The sequence below is a fragment of the Hyla sarda genome, chromosome 4, assembly GCF_029499605.1.
Source record: "Hyla sarda isolate aHylSar1 chromosome 4, aHylSar1.hap1, whole genome shotgun sequence".
Lineage (NCBI taxonomy): Eukaryota > Metazoa > Chordata > Amphibia > Anura > Hylidae > Hyla > Hyla sarda.
Window position 1 is genome coordinate 272,884,178 of NC_079192.1, and position 24,878 is coordinate 272,909,055.

General features: G+C 42.0%; 1 protein-coding gene across 5 annotated transcripts in view; it reads left to right on the forward strand.

The window, feature by feature from the left end:
- Nucleotides 1–24,447, forward strand: part of TBC1D30 (TBC1 domain family member 30) — a 76,429-nt gene extending 51,982 nt beyond the window's left edge. For 3 of the 5 annotated variants that reach the window (XM_056574256.1, XM_056574258.1, XM_056574260.1), the window contains 8 exons: nucleotides 6,704–6,872; nucleotides 7,202–7,370; nucleotides 10,152–10,257; nucleotides 10,502–10,614; nucleotides 11,872–12,011; nucleotides 18,296–18,502; nucleotides 19,166–19,204; nucleotides 22,579–24,447. In XM_056574256.1, the coding sequence (XP_056430231.1) occupies nucleotides 6,704–6,872; nucleotides 7,202–7,370; nucleotides 10,152–10,257; nucleotides 10,502–10,614; nucleotides 11,872–12,011; nucleotides 18,296–18,502; nucleotides 19,166–19,204; nucleotides 22,579–23,327 (1,692 nt within the window). In that variant the 3' untranslated portion in view covers nucleotides 23,328–24,447. The remainder of the gene's footprint in view (nucleotides 1–6,703; nucleotides 6,873–7,201; nucleotides 7,371–10,151; nucleotides 10,258–10,501; nucleotides 10,615–11,871; nucleotides 12,012–18,295; nucleotides 18,503–19,165; nucleotides 19,205–22,578) is intronic. The other 2 variants (XM_056574257.1, XM_056574259.1) reach the window with 1 other exon arrangement.
- Nucleotides 24,448–24,878: the final 431 nt, after the last annotated feature.

A 24,878-nucleotide genomic window follows, 5' to 3' on the forward strand; every position in this document is an offset into this window, starting at 1 on the left:
ACCAGGGTGCCTCCAGCTGTTGCAAAACTACAACTCCCAGTATGCCCGGACAGCCAACGGCTGTCCGGGCATGCTGGGAGTTGTAGTTTTGCAACAGCTGGAGGCACCTTGGTTGGGAAACACTGACATAGACAGTGATTTACAGCTCCCAGCAGATCTTTCTTACTTTTATATGTAAGGATTTGCTTTATCTATATTAGTTATATACTTATTTTTCTTTAATCCTCACCTTTTCCTATTTTTGGATGACATTTTGGTGGCTTCAGAACCAATTACCAGGTTTCCATAGAGTTATGGTCTCAACATACAATGGTTTCAACATACAATGGAGGCTCTTAGCGCACTTTTTGATCAAAACGTGTCCCCCCATCCACCACGCGGAGGTGGCCTCTTATCGGATGGGTCCCTAAACACTCACCTACCTCAGGCTGGGTGACATGTTGGATCCACTAACGATCCCAACCACCTTCTGTGAAAATAGGGGAGGGGATGCACGGCTACAGAGGGAGCCACTCCCCCCAAAATTGCACAGCAATGAAAAAAAAAAAACCTGAAAATGTAGCCAGCACCTAAACCCAATACACGGGTGCACGCTGCTGTGGCAAGTACAAAACATGTAAAAAAAGAAAATGGCAGCAGCACACTTGGTCAACAAAATGGAGGCTCTTAGCGCACTTTTTGATCAAAACGTGTCCCCTCATCCACCACGCGGAGGTGGCCTCTTATCGGATGGGTCCCTAAACACTCGCCTACCTCAGGCTGGGTGACATGTTGGATCCACTAACGATCCCAACCACCTCCTGTGAAAATAGGGGAGGGGATGCACGGCTACAGAGGGAGCCACTCCCCCCAAAATTGCACGGCAATGAAAAAAAAAAACTGAAAATGTAGCCAGCACCTAAACCCAATACACGGGTTGGGATCGTTAGTGGATCCAACATGTCACCCAGCCTGAGGTAGGTGAGTGTTTAGGGACCCATCCGATAAGAGGCCACCTCCGCGTGGTGGATTGGGGGACACGTTTTGATCAAAAAGTGCGCTAAGAGCCTCCATTTTGTTGACCAATGTGTGCTGCTGCCATTTTCTTTTTTTACATGTTTTGTACTTGCCACAGCAGCGTGCACCCGTGTATTGGGTTTAGGTGCTGGCTACATTTTCAGTTTTTTTTTCCATTGCTGTTCAACATACAATGGTCGTCCTGGAACCAATTAATATGGTAACTTGAGGGACGACTGTATTCTGTAAATCTGTTTAAACCTTACACAGCCTATTGACTTAAAGTTCACCATAAGTTATATGTTATAGGGTATGTCCTTTTTTCACAACAAATCTAAGCTTAAAATCACATATTGTTTTGTGTTTAGTGTCTGATAGTGGTCCGAACGCTGAAGCTCTGTGATCAGACACTTATTCCCTATTCTGTGTAGTTCCCCGGACTACCTTTTTGAGGACACAGCCCATTTGTCCATATTTTATTGCACAGATGAGTTTTCCCCCCTGTCTTTGACCAGCAATACTTGGTAACATTTCATAGAACATAAATGTATGTCCTGGTGCCTTGAAACTTAAAGCACCAAGATGTACTTTTACGTCCTGAGCTGCGGTATGAGCGGTGCTTGCTTCATAAACTGTAAGGGACGTCTGCTAGCAGCAGCTGTACACTTACAGTCAATGACAGAGAACGTCCATCCCATTGTTCTCCATCATTAAATGGGTACTCCACTGCAAAACATCTTATCCCCTATCCTAGACAAGATTGGAGGAGGCGTGGTAGCTGTGCTCCCCAGTCATCCGGCACAGAGCAGAGTTCCCCTGCAAACAAAACATCTTATCCCCTATCCTTTGAATAGGGGATAAGTTGTTTAGCAGCGGAGTACCCCTTTAAATTCCTTAAAGGGTACTTCGGTACTAAAGTTCTCATCCCCTATCTGCAGGCAGCCCTGCAACATGTATTTGGGGGTCCAATTTGTTTATTCACCAGCTGTCCTCTCACCTGCTCCATGAGGGTCCCGGCTTGCTGAGCCAGGCTCTACCAGCAGATCACAGATAACATAGCATAGATCGAAGTATTGGAAGTAAAAATTTCCTATAAGGACTTAAAAAGTTTGGAGATCACTGGCCTAGGAAAACTGAGCTGATGAACTCCACTTTATACAAGAATATTCTTGAGACAAATATGAAGCACATCAGAAAAGTCTAAACCTAAACCCTGTTAAGATGATGGGAAGTGATATTACGATAAATGTGCAGCTTCTCAAATATGAATAACCTGAAGCAATGTTATAAACTACACAGAACCAAAATGGCTACAAAATTATGTGAGAGACTCGTCGTATAGAATACTTTTATTGTTGTTCAGGGTTCTGCGTGTTAATAAATTGGAGGTTTTCTTCTTTTTTTCTTTCTAGTTTTGTAATGCTGGTTTACTTTTTTTTTTTTTTCTTCCAAGTTGTTCAATGTTGGTTTACTTTTTTTTTTTTTTTTTGGGAACAATAACCACAAACTGAAATGTGTTTGTTTGCTTTTTGTCACCAGAGATTATGTGTTTGGTGGCATTAACTGGTGGCAGTTTTTTTTTTCCCTCTCAAATTAACTGGTACACAGATTTCTAAATTACTTCTATTAAAAAATCCTTCTAGTATTTATCAGCTGCTGTATGCTCCAGAGGAAGTTGTGTAGTTATTTCCAGTCAGACCACAGTGCTCTCTGCTGACACCCCTGTCCATGTCAGGAACTGTCCAGAGTAGAAGCAAATCCCCATAGCAAACCTCTACTGCTCCGGACAGTTCTTCACATGGGCAGAGGTGTCAGCAGAGAGCACTGTGGTCAGACAGAAAAGAACTATGCAACTTCTTCTATAGCATACAGCAGCTGATAATTACTGGAAGGATTAAGAATTTTAAATAGAAGTAATTTACAAATCTGTTTTTAACTTACTGGCACCAGTTGATTTGAAAAAAATAGTTTTCCACTGGGGTACCCCTTTAAAATTTTACGGTCATTTAAAGAAATCTTTTGACATGTCACACAGGCATGTCCAAAAGTTTTGGATAGTTGGGGTGTCAGTGCTGAGGCCCCCACCAATCTCTAAGCCAGGAGAATCACACAGTTGTGTACTTCACTCCCCGACTTACCTCTGAGCCGGGCTCTATGGGGAGAATTTATCATTGGTTTTACACTTGTTTTTTGGGGGGGTTTACTAATAAGTTGCAAGAAGTGAAATTGTTGCACAATATACAGAGCTTTCTTTTTAAGCCTGATACTAAAAAGTGGGTTGATGCACAACATTGGGTTAATAAAGTATCTGTTCTGATGCAATAGCAACTGCTAATTCTCTTGAAATGCACTTAATGAATGTATGAGAGATTATGTAGACTGGCATCATGCTATAGTGAAAGTACCCGCTCTTGTTAATAATTCATAGCAAATTGCAGCCGCTTAACTTACAAAAAAAAAAATATAAATAAATAAATAACATTAATTAGTCATATGTTAATTACATCAAAGCCTCTCTAATGTAACATATTTCACAGAGCAGGGGAAGCAGAAAGATAAAATGAATATGTATCAAAATGCAGATTGACTGTTTTATCTTTTTAGAAATCTTGAAAGGATGTACATGAATTATTTATGTCTGTTCACAGCCACTTACATCTCCAAAGTATTTAGCCCTGTATAAAGCAGCGATGTTCTAATATTGACAAGATACTGGATCTCCTCAATCTTACTTAACCTGTTAATGACCACCTACCACATTTTGTTGATGGGTGGTGCAGATACTCAGTTTTCAGTGACTTTTTTGATGTGGTTGCAGTAGAGGATGGTTTGTGTCTCCCTATTCTCTTCTGCTATAAAAACAAGCTATTACGGTACTTACAGTAATTACGGTTACAGTCTGTAACCGTGGTATGATTGAAGGGTACTCCTCCCGATTGGTCACCAGGTTTCCCAGTGACCTCATTGGAGAAGGGGGAAACCCTCTATAGTCAGCTCTTAGTACCTAGAATTGACAGTAGGGTTGTCTGTTCAGTAAATCTGCTGTGAGGGCAGCTTGTGTCATAGTAACACATGATAATGTATGGGTATATAAGGCTATGCCAGTTTGTGATTATTTAGTATAAATAACATTTTATTGAGCATACAATACATAAAAAAAACCTTCAAATATTACTTCAGATGGTGAACAGAAAGTTGTCAATTTTTCCTGCAAAATTGCAGTGCAGAGCTATGCGAGCTCAGAGCTAGCAAAGATTTCAGAGGCTGCTAAACAGGCCAGGCTCAGATGCACCTAGATTCTGGGCGCATGCCTCTTGATAAATTTAGTGTCATTATACACTGGCTAGGGTTGGCTTAGGACTATGTGAAAAGGCCTTCTCCGTAAAAATCTGTCCAATGAATATGAGTCTTAGCCCCATTCAAATCATGTTTTGGAGATATATTTCAGATGTATGTTGGCATTCTTTCAATGTACAGTAATCCCTACAGGCTGACCATTGTAAGTTGAAATTTTGTATCTTGATACTAAAATTCCAAAGTGTCAGCCCAAAATAAAATAAGGATAAAAGAGAATCTGCCATGGAACTAATAGTGATAAAGCAAGTCTTTACATATAAACGTCAGAAATATCTGCTCAAAGTACATGTAGTACTGCACTATAATGTACACTACTAGACAGCAAATTGCTGCATGCCCTTCAGTTAAACCGGTCACTTACCAGTGGACATCCATTGGTGGGGTGTTTTAGCCATTCACACGTGCCAAGACTGTCCATGGCATTGTATGTTGATTATTGTTTCAAGACAATCTCTAGGATATGACATTACCTAATGATGAATGGGCACCTGACCTCTAAGACCCTTTCCCCTCAACTTGTGGCAGAGAGCAAGATTGTGTAGAAAAAAACTATGACTGGACTGTAGTGCTGAATCATTTTCAGGATTGTTGGTGTCCCAGATGTTAAACCCCAACCGTAAACCAAACATAAAGTGATGGCATTTTCAGCAACAGAAGACTAATGGGGGGTATTTTATTTTACTTTGGTTTTACTTTGCCCTTTAGTAACTTTGGCACATGTCATATTCTTCCTTTGGTATGTCTGTTTTTCATGTCAGAATATTGTTGGCTGTAATTTGCACCAAATATGCATCAAAAACAGGCAAATTAGCGCCAAAATACAATTGCAAAAATTATACACAGGACCGTCAAAATCCTAGCAAGTTTACAAATGACAGTGGAGAGAATGCATCAAACTTTGGTGAAAAAAGACACTGCGCCAAAAAAATTAAAAAATTATCGTAAGACCACTATAGTTAACTGGATCAAAGATATTAGTCTATGATAATCTAAAAACCGAAAACTTACTCTACTAGGTCTATCTCCTCTTCCTGTGTGGAAAAGCTGGTGCCTCTCTAGGCTGAATTTATAAGGCTGCCAGCTGGTATCCTGTATTCATTCTCTGAGCATTATAGGCTGGAACTGTTATACAGTCATATTAATGGAAAGTCCTTCAGGCTATAGTCATTCCCTAGTTACTTAAGTTTGGAAAAAGGGATTGGTTATTACCTTTAATTTGATTTCTATGAGTCCTCCGTGATGGCACTGAGTTTCATTCCCTATTATGAATGTGAAATTAACAATTTAAAATAAATGTTACTTGCAAGTTATACTGTCTACTTTAGTACTTTTGAACCATTGGTGGAAGATTGTAATAGGGACTCTATGAACATATGTTTGTTCCTACCATTCAAGAGGCCTCAGGGCATAATGGGGGTGTACAAATTGGGACCAAGCATCACAAGAACTGCTTGGGCCAGTGGTGGATCATTGTTGCCACCCTAGGCCTTGGCCTAGTGGTAAATATGCCACTGTGTATGGCGTATGGTATAATAAAGCATCTTACTAATATAATGTTTTTATCCATGTCACAGATCTTACATTATTAACTGAGTTGTCTGGCTTGTAGCCGTGACATAATGTCACGGTCTCTGAATGCAGAGCTCCCATTCCTCCTCCCTCCTTCTCTCCTGTCTGCTCAGGCCAAGACCAGTGATATAAAGAGGGGAGCTTATATTACTGCTAATTCGATTTTAAAGCAGGAAGCCTTTTTCAGTCACAGCAGTTTCTGTCAAAACAGGCTCAGTGCTGTCATAGTCTACTTCATTATACCTAAAAATCTAATGAGCAGTAATAGGAGTCCCACCCCCGTTTGACAACACTAATCTCGTGCTTAGCAGCCAGTAGGGGAGGGGAGCATAGGGATGGGAATTCTGCTTTCAGATAATGTGATGCGGTGTTACAGCCAAAAGGGAGAGAGCAGAGATGATGCATACAATTTCTTCAAGGAAAGAGTATATTGCCACATTAAGTGGAATCAAAAGAATGGAACTATATAGACATTACATTGGCTCTTATTTGCTTTAGTCAAAAACATATAAGTTAACTGTATGTCAATCATGTGGTGCAAACAGAACATATATGTGCATATTTGTGTTCATCTTCTATAGATTGTGTAAAAGGTTATTTTAAGATAGATATAATATCATCTTGTCTGATCTGATCCGTGCAGTTATTTTCCAGAAATGTATTTAGCAGGGTTTTAAAATGCTTTATAAGAATCAACCCGTTTCCTCTTGCATGTAGTAGTTTATGTACATTAGAGAACCATTTTTATTGTAGCATATATACTGTTTGTCTCTTGCCACAGGTAATGATTTATCTCATTGATAAAGTGCTTCCAGAAAGTTACTTTGTCAATAATCTGCGGGCACTGTCAGTGGATATGGCGGTGTTTAGGGATCTCTTGAGAATGAAGCTGCCAGATCTATCTCACCATTTGGATGTACTTCAGAGAACCGCAAATCGAGAAAGTGGAGGTATGTTTATTACGAGTGATCACATTTAAACCCATAATGTGTGTCTCTTAAAAAATTATTGTCTGGGAAATGTTAATTTTATGGCATCAATAATGAGTGATGTTATTACTAATATTTAATGTCCTATAATGTATTTATTGTTAGTATATATAAATGACAGCAAAATAAAAAATTGAAAACCAAACTGTTGAACTTGCCATTTATATTGAATATATACAAGCATTCAAGTGGCATAAATATTATTGTACTTTAAGGTGTGTTTGATTATTTTTATTCTTGTATATTATTCCCATCGCAAATCTAAAAAAGATGTACCTTTTTTGTTGCAGGTGGCTATGAACCCCCTCTCACTAATGTGTTTACAATGCAGTGGTTCTTAACTCTGTTTGCAACCTGTCTTCCAAACCACACTGTTCTTAAAATTTGGGACTCTGTGTTTTTTGAGGGGTCTGAGATCATCCTAAGAGTAGCACTGGCTATTTGGGCAAAGCTTGGAGAGTAAGTTTTTTTTTTTTTTTTTTACTTCATTATTTCCATTTTCGAGATATATTTATTAAATATAGATAGTTATCTAGATGTCTATAAATATCCTATTGAGATTCTTGCCCCAGTCCCCTCTATGCAAAGGCTTTGGGTAAACAGATGATGTAACTGCAAGAACATGACTTCTTGTTGTTGACCAGCAACACAACCGGACTTGCTCAGTTGCTCATGAAGACAACCTTTCGCCATTACAAAACAAATACAACTCAGGGGTGTGGAAATTTTATAAAAAACTACTTGTCCACGGGACTAAAATGGAGCAAAATCCACTTGTCCCTCATGACGATCTACTTGTCCCGGCCAATTTTCGCTTTTACGCACTAATTTTTTCCTCCTCGCCCTATAATAGCCATAACTACCTACTATAAGGATACCTTTTAATTTTTCAATAACATATTCTCCGAACCAAAAAATATATATATATATTTGGGGAAGTGAAATTGAAATAGTAAAAGATAATTTAGCAGATTTGGTGGTTTTCTTTTCTACGCCATTTACCTTGTGGTTGAGGTAACATGTAGTTTTATACTTTAGGCCGCCTGATTACAGCAATACCAGATTTGTATCGTTTACGTCATGTTTTACTAATTCTGAGCGTTTTCTAATTTTTTTAATTGCCATTATTTAACCCCTGTAGCTTTATTTTTTTTCCGCATACCAGGCTGTATGAGGGCTCATGTTTTGCGCCATAATCTGTTTTTTGTATCGGTACTATTTTGGTATTGATCTGACTTATTAATCGCTTTTTAACTTTTTTTTATGGGATATTATAAAAATAGCAAATCTGTGGTTTGGTATTTTTTTACATTTACCATACGGGATACATAATGTTATATTTTAATAGGTTGTACAATTACGCACGAAGCGATACCAAATATGTGTATTTTTATTATGTTTGCATGTTTTGATATAGGAAAAGGGGGTGATTTGAACTTTTAACATGGAAGGGGTTAATGCAGCAGTCTTCAAACTGTGGCCCTCCAGATGTTGCAAAACTACAACTCCCAGCATGCCCGGACACCCAACGGCTGTCCTGGCATGCTGGGAATTGTAGTTTTGTAACATCTGGAGGGGCACAGTTTGAAGACCACTAGGTTAATGTGTCTTTCAAACTTTTGTTAAAACTTTTTTATTTTTTTTTACACTTTATTACACTTATGAGGAATCATTAGATTCCTCATACAGATGAATAGAGTTCTATTGAACTCTATTAATCTGTGTGCTCTGTGATCCATTGATAGAGCCTGGTCCAGCCAGGATCTATCAATGACAGAGTCGGGACAGGAGGAAGCAGAGGTAAGCCCTCCGGCTACCTCTATAGTGGATCGCCCCGCTGCGATCGCGCTGCGGGGGGGCGATCCACCCCACTAGCCCACCAGGGAGCATTCACATCTCCCTTTAGACGCCGCTGTCAGCTTTGACAGCGGCGATCTAAAGGGTTAATAGCCGGCCGCGGCCGCATGCTGGCTATTAGCGGCGGCCCCCGGCTACTGTGAACAACCGGGGGCTGCAGAGTATGGAGCGGGCAGGAATCCCGAGCCCGCTCCATACTCCCCTGTGAGCGCCGCAAGCATCTCCCCGTGCAGACGTGCCTCCTCCCCTCAGCTCTCCGAAGCTACAGCTGGGGGGAGTGAAGGCAGAGGACGCAGGTTTGCACGGGGAGCAAGAAGCCACGCCCCCTCATCTCCCCCCGCACGTCTGCAGAGCAGGGGAGAGGAGACATACACAGCTTCTCATCTCCCCTGCTCTGCCTCCGAGGATACAGTTTTTTATTGTCGGAGGCGGCAGAGTATGGAGCGGGCAGGAGTCGGCAGCCCGCTCCATACAGACTGCAGATCGCCGCCGCACTTGTCAGGTTCAGCCCTGCTTGCCCAAAGCCGGGCTAAGGGCCGGACAAATTCACCTGCCCGGCGCCCAAAACTGCTAGTCCTGGGTGTCGGGCGATAGGAATTCTACATCCCTGCAACTGATAGAGCACATTCTAATTTACAGAAGTTGTACAGTATTATAGTCCAGGGAAGCAGTCATAATTCCGCTGGCTTTAGAGCTGGAATTTCTTAACATTCTTTGTTGGCTCAAGAAATACATAAAGAGCTTGCTCTTTGGTGGTACCAATGAGGCTCAAGAACCCCAAAACAGTTATGTATAGATGAGTAACTCTAGAAATCGTGGCTTGGATAGTAACCCCATCATGTTTCAAGGCTCTTTGATGGATGCATCCTCCTACAGAGAGCAAGCTGGTTTCCTAATGGAGGAGAGCAACCTTGCATACTTTTCCTAGTGTAAACATTGCATGGCCTATCTTCTCCACATGCTAATTTGACATTTTCTTTAAGGAGATACATAAGATCCTCAATTGTTGTGTAGTCAACAGAACTCATTTAGCTCACCTGATCCACACAGCACACGGACAGGTACAAGATGACACCATGTTAATCAAAAGATTGCACTTCCTTCTGTTCTCCTCACTTACTGGCTCAATGTATGCTTACATAAACTCTTGTGGTAATTTGCATTCATCTTCTAGACTTCCTACCATAATCTTATTTTTGCTGCCACCTTTTTTTGCCCACTGTTTCTAGTATGGCAGGGAGAGTTAGAAAATGTCAGCTGTAACCTTTTGTCCCCGTGTTTATTGATGTTAATTTTTCATATACTGTATATGGTTATTCCATAGTCGTGCTAAATGATATTAAACTGTTCCTTTTTTTTTTTTTTTTTTTTTTTTTATCCCAGACAGATTGAGTGTTGCCGAAATGCAGATGAATTCTACAGTACAATGGGAAGATTGACCCAGGAGATGCTTGAAGACAACCTGATAGAAAGCAATGAACTCATGCAGGTTATAAGAAAATCATATTTTCTAGGTTATACAGCTGAATAGACCACCACTTATTTGGTAAACTGAAGTACAAGAATACACTTTCCACCTATCTTTTTACATAAACTTCTGTATTGTATATTGCGTCTAAATACAATATTAATTTCTGACTTTCCATTTGGGTATAACATCTATTTTAGATTTACGTTGGTACAATATTGATAATAAAGGCCAAGTTTTTACTAATACATTTCTCTGTTTGTAGACTGTGTACTCAATGGCTACTTTCCCATTTCCACAACTAGCCGAGCTGAGGGAGAAGTATACATATAATATCACACCTTTCCCAGCACCAGTCAAGTCTGCTTCATTTTCTGGGTATGTCGTAAAGTCTATGACCAGTCACAATTTTTAATAGTACTGCTTATCTAGAATATATTGGTAACTGTTAAGATATGTCTTATGCTTGATATATTTAATGAAAACACTTTACCATTTTTACTGTATAAAATATGGCATTATATTTTCATAGCTGTTTGGTTAGCTTGGCTTTTGTTATTTTTTAATACAAGTCTATGTTGTCTACCTTTTTCATTTGCTGCTGCTGAAAAAAAAAATGGGTTACACTCTCTATATATACCATATGCTGTACTGTATATGAGGACTAAAATAGGCACTGTCATTTCAACAAACTTTGCATAGATCAATAGTGCAAGCAAATATAAAAACTTTGTAATATATAATATATGTAATATGTAATAATATATTAGACAAAAACACTTGTGTGTGGTGAGGGGAGGAGGTGGGGGCAGTCAGGTGACAGCTTAGATGCTGCAATCACTATTGTCCGTGGCATTTAAGTGGTTAAACAGCATCTCAAACTGCTTTTGCTCATGTGCACGTGCCCCTTAATATTCAGCCAATCCTGTAGTGAGCACTATTTTTTGATCAAGCAAACACTAGAAAGTCTTTCAGTGGTGCTTCCTTTCAACCAATGTTTAATATACATTTTGGACAAAACTATTAACTTGCTTAGTAAAATGGTATTTTGTGTCTATTCTGTTGTTCTCACTCTTGCTCGGCTTATTTTGACAAGTTAAACCTAAAAGGATTTGCCCATGAAACACATTTTTTATTCCTTTACTCCGGGAGTATCTGATCGGTGTGGGTCCATCCCCTGGGACCCCTTCTGATCATAAAAACATAGCCCCTGTTTCCCCATAGTTGAATGGATTCACTGTCGCAGTTGCCCCTCTATTTAACTCTATGGGCCGCATGAAGGTAGAGATGCCCTATACTTAGCTGTCTTCATATAGCCTATAAAATTTTAAAGAACAGCAGCGTGCATGTCTGACTGCCACTCCATTCAACCAGAAAGGAAACACATTCTTGTGAATGGTGGTGAATCCTATAGGTCGAACCTTCACCGATCAGACACTTATCCCCTAGGATGAATATGTTTTGTGAACAAACCCCTGTAAGCTGCATCCTAGCATGTGTTTTGTTTCTAGAAATGAAAGCAGGAAAGTCTATGACATACTGTCAAGTTATATAATCTTGTAAATAACTACAGTAATCAGCATTTAGAGCCATACAGTATACTGTCTAATATTTGTCACCTTTAACTTGTTACAGGCGCTCAACTAAAATGCAAGACAGTGACGAGGAAAACGAAATTGATGATGATGACATAAATGCCAATGCTGTTGGGTGTCTTGGCCCATTTAGTGGATTTTTGGCTCCAGAATTTCAGAAGTATCAGACACAGATAAGAGGTAAATAACATAAAATAGACATTTATTGCTTTTATGGTCACCATAAAATCAATATGGTGAAATATAAGGGGTACAACATACAAGAACAAAAACTGCACACACATAAAACAACTATAAACCCAACAAAAAAAAATTGGAAACCTCAAGAAGTAGAAACAAGTAGCTCTCACCGCATTATAGGAATTAGTTTAAACATACAGCAATTCCCAGACTGTGCACAGAAGATGCCATGAGGCAGAATAGGTAACAGCTGTTTCGCGCATTACACATGCTTTGTCAGAATGGGGTGGTCTAATGAAGTGCATGGCTTCTTCTGTGCACAGTCTGAATTGCTTTGTGTTCGGCTTTCGTCAATAAAGTAGCTTTGAACTGAATTCTCTACCGCAGTAAGTTGTAGTCGTTTCTACTCCTTGGTGTCTGTATATAGGACCTGCCTTTCTAAAAGACTTGCTGCACCACCTTACCTTTAGAAACGTGTCTACTTGTTGCTTGCTTGTAAAATAGTGTAGTTGTGGTAGTGTAGTGTCAGCCCCCTGCTTCTACATTGTAGTGTAAAAACAATCTACCTTAGTGTAGGTTTTAAAATGCATAATCTTCTTTTAAAAATAATTTTGGCCATATCTGATGTAGCACTATTCTTAGCATCAAACCTGAGGGAACCTGATGATGACTCTGAACACTACCTGTTATAGCAGTGTGAACAGAGCCTTATACTTTACCCTTTTTTGGCTTCTTTTTTATGTCGAAGTGGAACTCCAACAGCTTCTGGCCCCTGCTGCTCACCACTGCTTCTTGCGACGTGTTGCTCCTGCAGGAGCTGCCCACTAAGCCAGTTACTGTTTCTGTGGCGAAAACACTTCACAGGAACCATGTTGGATTAGTGAGAAATGGGGACTAGGAGCCCATTGTTATGGCATCTGCACAGGATCGGGGTAGAGGAATATGGTTTCTGTCTTATTTTTATAGCAGTCTTTTAAAAATGTTTTCTGGGCCTTGGCCTGCATAGAGAACTGAGCGGTCACACATCGCTGTGCTCCCACTAGCCCAGCTCACAAACTCCTGTAAAATATCACCCTGAGGGCTCCAACTCACCCCATCTAGTGTCCGGGTAGCGGAGAGGGCCTTGCTGGTGCCTGTGGTGGTTTCTCTAGGCGCTGACGTGTGTAGTGGAGGAGCGGTCGGACCGGACGGAGGGTCGGAGGATCCTTGAGTGTCTGCAGCGGGGCTGAGGAGAGATGCTGTGAAGATCGGTGGAGGCGGCGGCGGAGAGTGGTGAGAGAATGGAGGGTGACAGGGCGGCATAGAGGCCTCACAACTCCCACGCCTGAACAGTGTGATGGCCGGAAGTGCTTCTCTGAAGTGTGCTGCTGTTGCTGGAGACGGCTGCTGGAGTGGTGTTAACCCCTGCTGTGCCTTGAGGTCCCTGCTGTCCCCTCTGGAGTGAACTGCTGAAAGTACAGCTGCTAAAGACTACTGCTGGTTTTGCCTAACTGAGGTGCTGTGTGGTGGCTGGTAGGGAGTCTTCTTCTCCTGCTGTTGCTAAATCTGAGAAGGCTTGTATCCCTGTCCTGTGCCCAGTGTTGGGGGGTGAGGGTTCTCTGTCTTGCTGGTCTGTTTGGTGCTTTTGCTGTTGGAAGACATGGGAGTTCCAAGAAGCCGGTCCAAAAAATCTAAACAAGTGGCGGAGGCCGCCAGACAATCTACGGAAGATGAGGGTTCCTCTGATGAGGGTCCTCCACCTGCAGGTGACCAGGCTAGACGTGACTTGTGCTCCTACCCCCCCTGGTATCTACAGTCTCAGTGCATGCAGCTAAAGCCCTTAGCCAATTTACTAGACCCCAAGAGACACTGGACGGATTGTCTCCTGCACCCTCTCCTCCTATGTCTTCTGGCTCTGAGAGATGTTGTTCACCCCACCATTCTTCCTGTCCTGCTGACTCTGTGGATCAGAAGTTTACGCAATTACTGACGGCTTTCCCATCCTGCCAAACCATGATGGCTTCCAAAGTGGATGAGCTCCGGCAAGAATTTGTGATCCTTCGCCACAAGACTCAAAAACTCTGTGAACCCACTGGGGAGGTTGAGCACCAGGTCTCCACTGTTGAGAACACTCACAACCTATCCCTGCCCAGTTGACCTCGATGCAGCGACAAATTAAGACTGTGCCCGAAAGAGCGGATAATCTTGAAAAATAGGCTTAGGCACAACAATATACGCTTGGTGGGCCTCCCTGAGAAAGCGGACGGCCCGGATCCTGTGGCCTTTTTTGAAACTTGGCTTAAGGAAATATTACCTCCTGATACCTTCTCACCTTACTTTACAGTGGAGAGGGCACATCTGGTTCCTGCCCGATCACCCCCCACGGGGGCCCCTCCTAAACTGTTCCTTGCGAGGCTTCTCCACTACCGAGACAGACGCTAATCTGAGAGCTGTGCGTATCAAAGGGGAAGTGCGCTTTAATGACAGTAGGGTGGCTTTCTATCCTGATTTTTCCGTAGAGCTACGCAAACAGCGGAGCTAGTTTACTGAAGATAGTCTGCGTTCCAAAGGATACCGCTATTCCATGCTGTTTCCGGCCCGCCTTAGGGCGGTGGATGGGACTACTACTCGGTTCTTCACTTCCCCATCTGAGGCTCTGCAGTGGGTGGATGCAGTTCTGGCTGCAGCCCTTCTGGACTGAGTTGTTGACAGACTATTCCTGTTGCTCTCTTATATGCAACAGTATATTAGTTAGTGTAGGGGGTTAGGATTTGTCCTTTAGGTTCCTTCCCCTGGGTTCCTGCCATGGACTTCACTTCCGGTTTTCCCTGCCCATATTATGGGGTCCCTTAGCGAGTTGGCCCTTGTTTCTTGAGTTAGCTGGGGTTGGGGTTGGTTGGTCGGAGGGTGTGGGATTGTTTGGGTGGCTAGGACTCTTGCTACCTCTGTTGAGTCTTAGAGCTGGACGGTATGACCTAAAATGTGTATCACAGTATTTTTGTAACTTATGGCGGTTCCACGGTATATAACGGTATTACTCCCCCCTCCAAAGCATGTGAGCGCTGCTCTGCTTCTCCCCCCCCCCCCCCAATTAATTATCAGCCCATCGCTGCACTGTATCCATCGGGTAACTAATCACATGTCACCCGCAAGCGCTGCCCTCCTCGTCCTCCTGTTTGTTGCGGGCCGCTACTACATACACACACTAAGCACCGCTACATACACATATAACACACTCAACTCTGCTGCATACACACACTTGGCTCTGCTGCATACACACACACTCACACACAACTCTGCTACATACCCACAATCACACACTCAGCTCTGCTACATACACATACTCAGCTTTGCAACATACACACATTCACACACTCAGCTCTGCTACATACCCACAATCACACACTTAACTCTGCTGCATACACACACTCAGCTCTACTACATACACACACACACACTAAACTCTGCTACATACACACAATCACACACTTAACTCTGTGCTGCATACACACACTCAACTCTGCTACATACACACATTCACACACTCAACCCTGCTATATACACACAACACTCTTAACTCTGCTGCATACACACACTCAGCTCTGCTACATACACACATTCACACACTCAGCTCTGCTACATACACACATTCACACACTCAGCTCTGCTACATACACACACACACACACTTGGAGACTGGGAGGCTCCCTTATTCCATGAGGGAGGCCATTATTGTGGTTCTTCCCAAACCAAGAAAGGATCTGACTTTACAGGATTAATACAGACCTAGATCCCTCCTTAATGTAGATATCAAACTTCTGGCAAAAATATTAGCTAATTGGTTACGTAAGGTTATAGCCGCTGTCGTTTATCCTGACCAGACGGGCTTTATGCCAGGGAGAGCTACAGACATTAATGTCCAGCGGTTACATCTTAACATAGCTGCAGCGGAAGGGGATGCCTCTGAGGCATATGTAGGCAGCCTGGATGTATATAACGCTTTTGATTCTGTGGAATGGGTATATCTTCGGGGTGTCCTGGGGCTCTTCAGTTTGGTCCACGGTTCCTGGTGTGGGTACGGCTGCTATATTAAAGCCCTAGAGCCAGAGTACGCACAAATCCCCCTAAGAAGTATTTTGTAAAGCTGGGTGGCGTTTTGAGATCCTTCTATTGGCAAGACAAACCACCGTGATTGGTTCAGTGCGCTGCTCCAGGCGTCAAAACAGTGAGGTGGCTTAGCTGCTCCTAACATGCATAATTACTTATTAGCGTCTCAATTGGTGTATGCTGCCTGGGGGATTCCACTGGATCTGGCGTATGCATCTACTGCTCTAGCGGGAGCTCTCATGGGTTCGTATGAAACATTGACTAATACCCTGTATAGATACACTTCTACTTCCTGGTTGTTGGCCCGGTTGTTGGCCCCTAATAGAACTGTGCCTGAGGTGTGGTCGGTGGTCTCAATAATCTTTCCATTGCTGGTAATGTCTCCTAGAGCACCTCTGTGGGGGATCCCTCATTTTGAGCACCTGCAGGAGTTGGAAGCTGCCGGCTTCTGGAGTGATCATGGAGTCAAGTTCGCCATGCATTTGTTTGGGGAATTTCCTTCTTTCCCCTCTTTTCAAGAATCTCCCTCAGAGTGCTGAATTTCGGTACTTCCAGTTGAGACATGCGGTAGTGGTGCAGTTTGGCTCTCTCGATGTGACCCCAGCTTTCTCTGATGTGGAGATGCCTCTGGGTACCGCTGACCTTGCCAAACATTTGACTCGGGCATATGCACTACTCCAATCGGTGGGCCCTGATCCGTTTGGGTTGGCTTTTGTTAAGTGGGTGGATGATATTGCTGATCTGACGGAAGATCAGTGGCAAGAAGTTACTAAAACCTATTACCCTACGGTGGTTAGTGCTAGGGATATGCTTATCCAGGTTAGGTTAATCCTACACCTGTATTACACTCCAGTTAGGCTGTTCCGTATTGGTGTCTCTTCTGATTCTTGTTTTCGGTGTCATACGGATGTGGGCTCTCTTTTGCATGCTATCTGGAGTTGCCCTTGTACTGAACCCTTTTGGAGAGAGGTGATGCAGTTCTTGACTGATCACTTAGAATTTCCCTTTGTGTTTCCCCCCTGTTGTATGTCAGTTAGGGGTTATTAATGATCTGGCCTCAGGCTCCCATAGGCACCTACTCATTCAGTTTCTATTGTTCTGTGCACGTAAGGTTCTGATTATGGCCTGGAAGGATACCTCCCCTCCTCCCATCACGAGGTGGTTTAATTTGGTTAAAGGGGTACTCCACCCCTAGACATCTTATCCCCTATCCAAAGGATAGGGGAGAAGATGTCTGATCGCGGGGGTCCCCATCGGCGGGATCCCAGATCCTGCCCTTGTAGTCCGTTGCTATGGGCAATCCCCAACATAAAATGCATACAATGGAGGATGCCTGCAGCATAATATTAGATGCCTGCAGCATGTATTAGAATAATACAGGAATTTAGGTGCACTATGTGGTATCAGTGTTGAGGGATAGCCAATGTCATTGTTTACATCTACCACATAGAATAATACAGGAATTTAGGTGCACTATGTGGTAGATGTAAACAATGATATTGGCTATCCCTCAACACTGATACCACATAGTGCACCTAAATTCCTGTATTATTCTAATTGTTACACATCCACACCGTCTATCTGGTGTAGGATTCTATTGTGGCACTTGTAGTCCGCTGCAGGCATCCTCCATTGTATGCATTTTATGCTGGGGATTGCCCATAGCAACAGACTATAAGGGCAGGATCTGCTCCCCCATTATAAATGGACAATTGTACAACTGCATTTGGGGTTGAGCACCTCCAGCCATTTGAGACCATGTTTTCAGTGTTGTTTATTATATCTCCTTTAAACAAAAAAGTTATAAATAAATACTTTAAAAAAATAAATAAAAATAATGGAATATCCCTTGAAAGCATTACTGTCATTTCTAAAAACTTTGGACATGTCACACAAACATGTCAAAACTTTGATCGGTCACAAGCTCAGTGTTGAATGTTGTCAAAAGTTTTGATTTGTCAAGGTTTCAGTGCTGAGCTCACTGAACTCCACGGCTCATTGCTTAATCCGTCTGATTGCAGGAGGTAGGCTCCATAGACTATAATGTATCCTACTACAATAATGTAGACTACTGCAGTAGGACGGACTGAGCGCTGAGACTGGGGGATTTTTGAAAACCCACAGACCTAAAAACCACATTCTTTTTAATTTTGCTTCTAAAATATTAAATTTTATTAATTTTTTCGTCCATTCTTCAGATCAAAAAGAGGAGCAAAGCTTGAAATTTGGCAACATTGCAGAGCTTAGCCCGGGTGCGTTTGATTCCTGTCGAGGAGAATATCATGCTGTATTTAATAGTATGATGATGGAGCGCATGACAACTGATATCAATGCCCTAAAACAGCAGTACTCCAGAATTAAGAAGCGACAGCTGCAGCAAGTCCATCAGGTGTATATTCGTGCAGGTAACCTTTCTTATACTATCCACAACTTTTTATTTGGTCATAATATTTATTTATTTTATTGTGTATTTCTACAGCACAGTGCTAAATATGTGTGTACAGTTCAAGAGGCAGTTCCTGGTTTCTGGTCTGTTCCTTGCAGTTAAAAGGTACCTTTCACAAAGATCTGGCAGCAGGATATGTGTAAACTGACCAGGCCTTCTCGTAGACCGAGACTTGGCCCAACATGACAAGAACAGGAGTCTATATGCTGAAAGTGCCACGCAGAGTCTATGGGGCTTCAGGCATCATGTTGTGTCAGGCCAAGTTTGAGGCTCCAAGAATGCTCGTACAGTTGACACATTTCCTACTGCCGAATTGTCCTGACAGGTACCTTTCAAAGCTAAGTTCACACTAGTGCCGGGGCTTAGTTCCAGAGCTTCTTCAATGAGCTAAACGTTCCATTGCACAAGGGACAACAAACAGGTCCTGACAGTTCGCATTGTCTTTGAATGGGATATGTCTGGAGCGTTAAAAGCTGATGTAAATAAAGCCTAAAGAAGCAAGATAGTGATTTAGATCATTGTTTTCAGAACTATTGCTAAAATAGTGTGTTATCATAATATTTAACTATGTTTAATTCATTTATTTTATTATTTACCTGCATGTTTTATGTTTTTGACATAGGACTCGAAGAATTTGATCCTAGGGATCAGCTTAATAATGGTATTTAAAAAAAACAAAAAACTTACCTATTTGGGGGTCTTGGTTCTGCTTTTAACCAATGAGTGGTCATCTTTTGTCATGAAACATCGTGATTATACTTTTAAGATAAAATAAAAATGAACGTATGGAAATCTTGCATGTTATTGCCCATTGTTTTAGTAGGTAAAATAGGGTTATTTCTCATTTGTACTACATCATGGTATGTGACTGCAAACACCATGGTACTACATATACACTGCTCAAAAAAATAAAGGGAAAACTAAGATAACACATCCTAGATCTGAGTGAATGAACTAATCGTATGAAATACTTTAATCTTTACATAGTTGAATGTGCTGACAACAAAATCACACAAAAATTATCAATGGAAATCAAATTTATCAACCCATGGAGGTCTGGATATGGAGTCACACTCAAAATCAAAGTGGAAAACCACACTACAGGCTGATCCAACTTTGATGTAATGTCCTTAAAACAAGTCAAACTTAGGCTCAGTAGTGTGTGTGGCCTCCACGTGCCCGTATGACCCCCCTACAAGACTTGGGCATGCTCCTGATGAGGTGGATGTCCTCACAGACCTGGACTAAAACATCCGCCGACTCCTGAACAGTCTGTGGTGCAACGTGGCGTTGATAGATGGAGCGAGACATGATGTCCCAGATGTGCTCAATCGGATTCAGGTCTGGGGAACGGGCATGCCAGTCCAAAGCATCAATGCCTTCCTCTTGCAGGAACTGCTGACACACTCCAGCCACATGAGGTCTAGCATTGTCTTGCATTAGGAGGAACCCAGGGCCAACCGCACCAGCATATGGTCTCACAAGGGGTCTGAGGATCTCATCTCTGTACCTAATTGCAGTCAGGCTACCTCTGGCAAGCACATGGAGGGCTGTGCGGTCCCCCAAAGAAATGCCACCCTACACCATTACTGACCCACTGCCAAACCGGTCATGCTGGAGGATGTTGCAGGCAGCAGAACGTTCTTCATGGCGTCTCCAGACTCTGTCACATGTGCTCAGTGTGAACCTTCTTTCATCTGTGAAGAGCACAAGGCGCCAGTGGCGAATTTGCCAATCTTGGTGTACTCTGGCAAATGCCAAACGTCCTGCATGGTGTTGGGCTGTAAGCACAACCTCCACCTGTGGACGTCGGGCATTCGTACCACCCTCATGGAGGTCATTTTGCAGGGCTCTAGCAGTGCTCCTCCTGCTCCTCCTTGCACAAAGGCGGAGGTAGCGGTCCTGCTGCTGAGTTGTTGTCCTCCTACGGCCTCCTCCACGTCTCCTGATGTACTGGCCTTTTTCCTGGTAGCACCTCTATGCTCTGGACACTACGCTGACAGACACAGCAAACCTTCTTGCCACAGCTCGCATTGATGTGCCATCCTGGATGAGCTGCACTACCTGAGCCACTTGTGTGGTTTGTAGACTCCCTCTCATGCTACCACTAGAGTGAAACCACCGCCAGCATTCAAAAGTGACCAAAACATCAGCCAGGAAGCATAGGAACTGAGATGTGGTCTGTGGTCAACACCTGCAGAACCACTCCTTTATTGGAGGTGTATTGCTAATTTCCTATAATTTCCACCTGTTGTCTGTTCCATTTGCACAACAGCATGTGAAATTGATTGTCAATCAGTGTTGCTTCCTGAGTGGACAGTGTGATTTCACAGAACTGTGATTGACTTGGAGTTACATTGTGTTGTTTAAGTGTTCCCTTAATTTTTTTGAGCAGTGTACTTGTATCTATTATAGTGTATGTGGCAAGACTGTGAAGATGTTTCCCAATGTAAAGGATGACCACTACTTTTACAAATCACCTTTTCATATCTTTACAAATCGCATTATGAAAATTACTCAACGTTCTTGCTATGATATATGATTATTTTATATACTCTCTGGTGGAGGGAAAATTTGATCTACAGTTTGTCATAAGCTTCGATACCTCTTGGCCATATTCATTATAAATGTGTTTTTCACTATTCCAAACATGTAGTCCTAGTACATGTTTCCTGTCATTGGTCGGATTCACCACATTCTCAGTGGCACAGAAGTTTGTATACATATAGTGAATATTTGGTAGCATTGTCTCTAGATTGTCTACCTTGGGTCACACATTTTAGGCCTTTCACAAGTTTTTCACAATAAGTTGCTGGGTTGCTGTCTCATTCTTTCTGACAGCTCTGGTGTAACTGATCCAGATTTGTAGGTCTCTGTGCTTGCACTTGATTTTTTAGTTCTGCCCATAGATTTTCTTTGGTATTAAGGTCAATGCTTTATGATGAGCACTCCATAGCTTTCACTTTGTTGTTCTTAAATAATTTTGCCACAACTCTGGAAATATGCTTGGGATCGTGTCCTATTTCGAGGACCCATTTTACGCCCAAGCTTTAACATTGTGGCTGATGTCCTGAAATGTTACTAATTTTCCTTCCTCATAATGCCACCTATTTTGTGAAGGGTACCTGTCCCTTCACCCTGTGCTTCTTGGGATGGTGTTCTTTGATTTGCACACCTCCCCTTTTCTCTCCATACATAACCATGATCATTGTGGCCAAACATTTTTATTTTTGCTTTATCAGACCAGAAGACAATTCTTTGTCTCCAAGTGTGGTTGCAAACTGTAACCTGGCTCTTTATGTTTTGGAGAATTGGCTTCTTTGTCTTCAAACGTTTCAGGTCCCGTTGATTTAGCATGTTATATTGTTGATTTAGATACTTTTTGTACCTATTTCCTCCAGCATATTCACTAGGTTGTTTGTTGTTCTTAGGATGATTTGTTCAGAGATACAGCCATAAGACATAACCTTTTTTTTATTTTTTTACATTCACAGACCCATATGAGGGCTTGTTGTTTGCAGGACCAGTTGTACCATAATATATATGGCTCCAAAATTTGCTTGGAGCTGGTGCTGAGATCATTAGAATGAGCAGGGAGAAGCGCACGGTAGTGTGCTTTACTCTATGGCACACAGAAATCTTTGTCCAGCCTCAGCTCCACGGGACTGCCCTAAGACTTATATTGTGGCCCATTAAGTGATGCAGGACAAAGATTGCTGCAATTTGGGGAGTGAAGTGCAAGACCACACATTTCTTCCTACTCATTCAAATGATTGGTGGGGGTTGCAGCCTTGAGACCCTGACTGATCAAACTGTTTGACATGTTTCTGCAAGTCAAAAACTTTTTTAAATGACATTGACAATTTAAGCTGTCTTTACCACAGGACTGAATGTGTCCTGAAAGTAAACCATCCATTGTGGCTAAATTCAAAAATCAATCAAGTAATTGCAGATAATAGTTGGTATTATAATTGTGTACAAGAAAAGTAACTTTACATACTTTACATCTGAAAATCTTGTGTGACCTCATTTCAGATAAAGGACCTGTAAGCAACATATTGCCATCGCAAGTTAATAATTCCCCAGTAATAAACCATCTGTTACTCGGTAAGAAGTTAAAGCAGGTAAACAGAGCTTCTAAAAACAGTGTCATCCAGTTACCAACCTCTAAGTCCATGATCTTACCCAATGAGGAAACCAAAGCAAAGCTGAATACTCCGTGGCGTACCCACATTCGAGTTCAAAGAAAAAACATAAGGGCCAAAGGCCATGGAGACACGGTTGGATTGATAGAGGAGCAAAATGAAGTCCCTAAAGATCAGGTTGATGCAGCCAAAGAACCGGAGGACATTGAGCATGATACACCTACTGTGGAAAATAGAGACAGTAGCTTAGATAGGACAGTTATGAAGGCTGATGGACACTCCCCAGAGCCCGTTTTTGAAGATGAAAATGCAAATGTTACGATTGTACAGAACAAGCTGGAGACGTTGGAGCTAAACTCCAGTAGTGAATCTACAGACATGTCTGAGGTGATCCCGAATGTTGAAAGAACACCATCAAAATCACACAGTTTCTCTAGTGATAGTGGAACTTTATTAAAATCCCCCAAAGGAACTGTTTTCAGCCCTTTCCCAAGCGTTAAGCCTCTTAGAAAATCTGCAGCTGCAAGGAATTTGGGGTTGTATGGGCCAAATAATAGAACCCCAACAGTAAATTTCCCACATATGAGCAGAAGCTTCAACAAGCCTGCCAACGGTGCCACTGGAAGCAAAAAACGATAACATGGTTCCAGCACTGTGTTCTCAATGTAGACTCTCTTTGCTTTCATTTTCTCTGTCCCCAATCTGTCATCGTTCTAGTGGAAACTGTGTCCACACTTTTCTGTAGATTTGTGGTTCCACGTGAGATTTTGCTTAGGTAGGAGAATTTGGCTGTAAAAAGCTAAAAGTGAGTCTTCTAGGTCTAGATGAAAAGGAAAATTTGATTTCTGTTACAATTATTTAGCCTTCTTGCATTTTGCTTTTGATTTATATATTGGAGCCTTTGCTCTAGTCCTTTTCCACCTGCCATGTAAGGATAAGTATAAATGGCACAATGTGATTTCTAGCCAAAGACAATAGTCTTGATGTGCTATATATGCGAAGGCACAGAAAAAGTCATTCACTCATTTTTAGTGGAACTTGTTCCCAAACCAGGATTTATATACTGAATTATGTAAACTATTTATTATTTTTATTAAGGGATTATTAAAATTTGACTTTTTTGTACAGTCATTTTAAGTTGCCAAATGTCAGCATATACACAATGAATAGAAGCCTAAATGTAATCCAGTGGCCTCCTGGTTTATGCTTTAGTAGTGTGTAATTGACACAAAGATAAGTTGTTGAAAAGCAACAGCGTAGCGTAATATTTATATTTTCTATGCAGTGGTGATGTTGTTTGCCATGGTATAATTATATAACTGTCCTTTATATTCTGAAATTGTGTACGCTTCTTAGGCTTGTGTAGGAAAGCAATGTTATCAGAAGGCATGCCTTGCCTCATTGGCCTGGGAAATGGTGGTGTAAAAGGAACAGTTTCCAAATGAATGCTTTTTTCGGCATGCCTTATTTTGCATTTTGTGTTCGCTTGTTCTGCAGATTAGAAAGAAATGGTTTCTAACGCAGTTGGAATGTTCTTGCCGATTTTTGTCTGTGTTCCCATAGAGAGGTTTCACTGAACTTTAATTTTGATCTGTAAAATGTCCATCTACTTGTAATGCTGATTCCCAAATACCATTTGTTAATATTTCAAGTGCCAAATGCATGGTTTCTCTAGAAAGGTAAAATGCAAGGTGGAATCTAGATATGTGGTATGTGTTGTCTCCTTAATTCTTTACATTAATAAACTTCTAGAACAGCACAGTGTTGGTATAATAATTATTATAATGATTATGACACATACAGGGGCAAAACAAGTAGCCATGGTGTCCCATAGCAAACTTGCAGTAGGTCCCACTTCAACATGACCACCTTCAGCGGTAAGTTCAAAATATGTAACATTTTAAGGAGATCTGTAGTGGTAATTTTTCAGAATCCCCTGTGCCCGGGCTGCAAAAAGTAACAAATTAAACTTTAACTCACCTTCCAACGTTCCCCCGTTGTGCCGATATCTGTATCCGGTCCTCCGGTGCCAGTCTTTTTCCTGATTTCTGGGGACAATGAGTCATACTGCGCTCAGCGTATTGCCAGCTGCATCGATGTCCCGCCTTGGCCGCTGATACGCTGAGCGCACTGTCATGTAACAAGCCTGGGCAGCAGGGAGAAGGCGGGCCTAGGTTCCTTGCATGACTG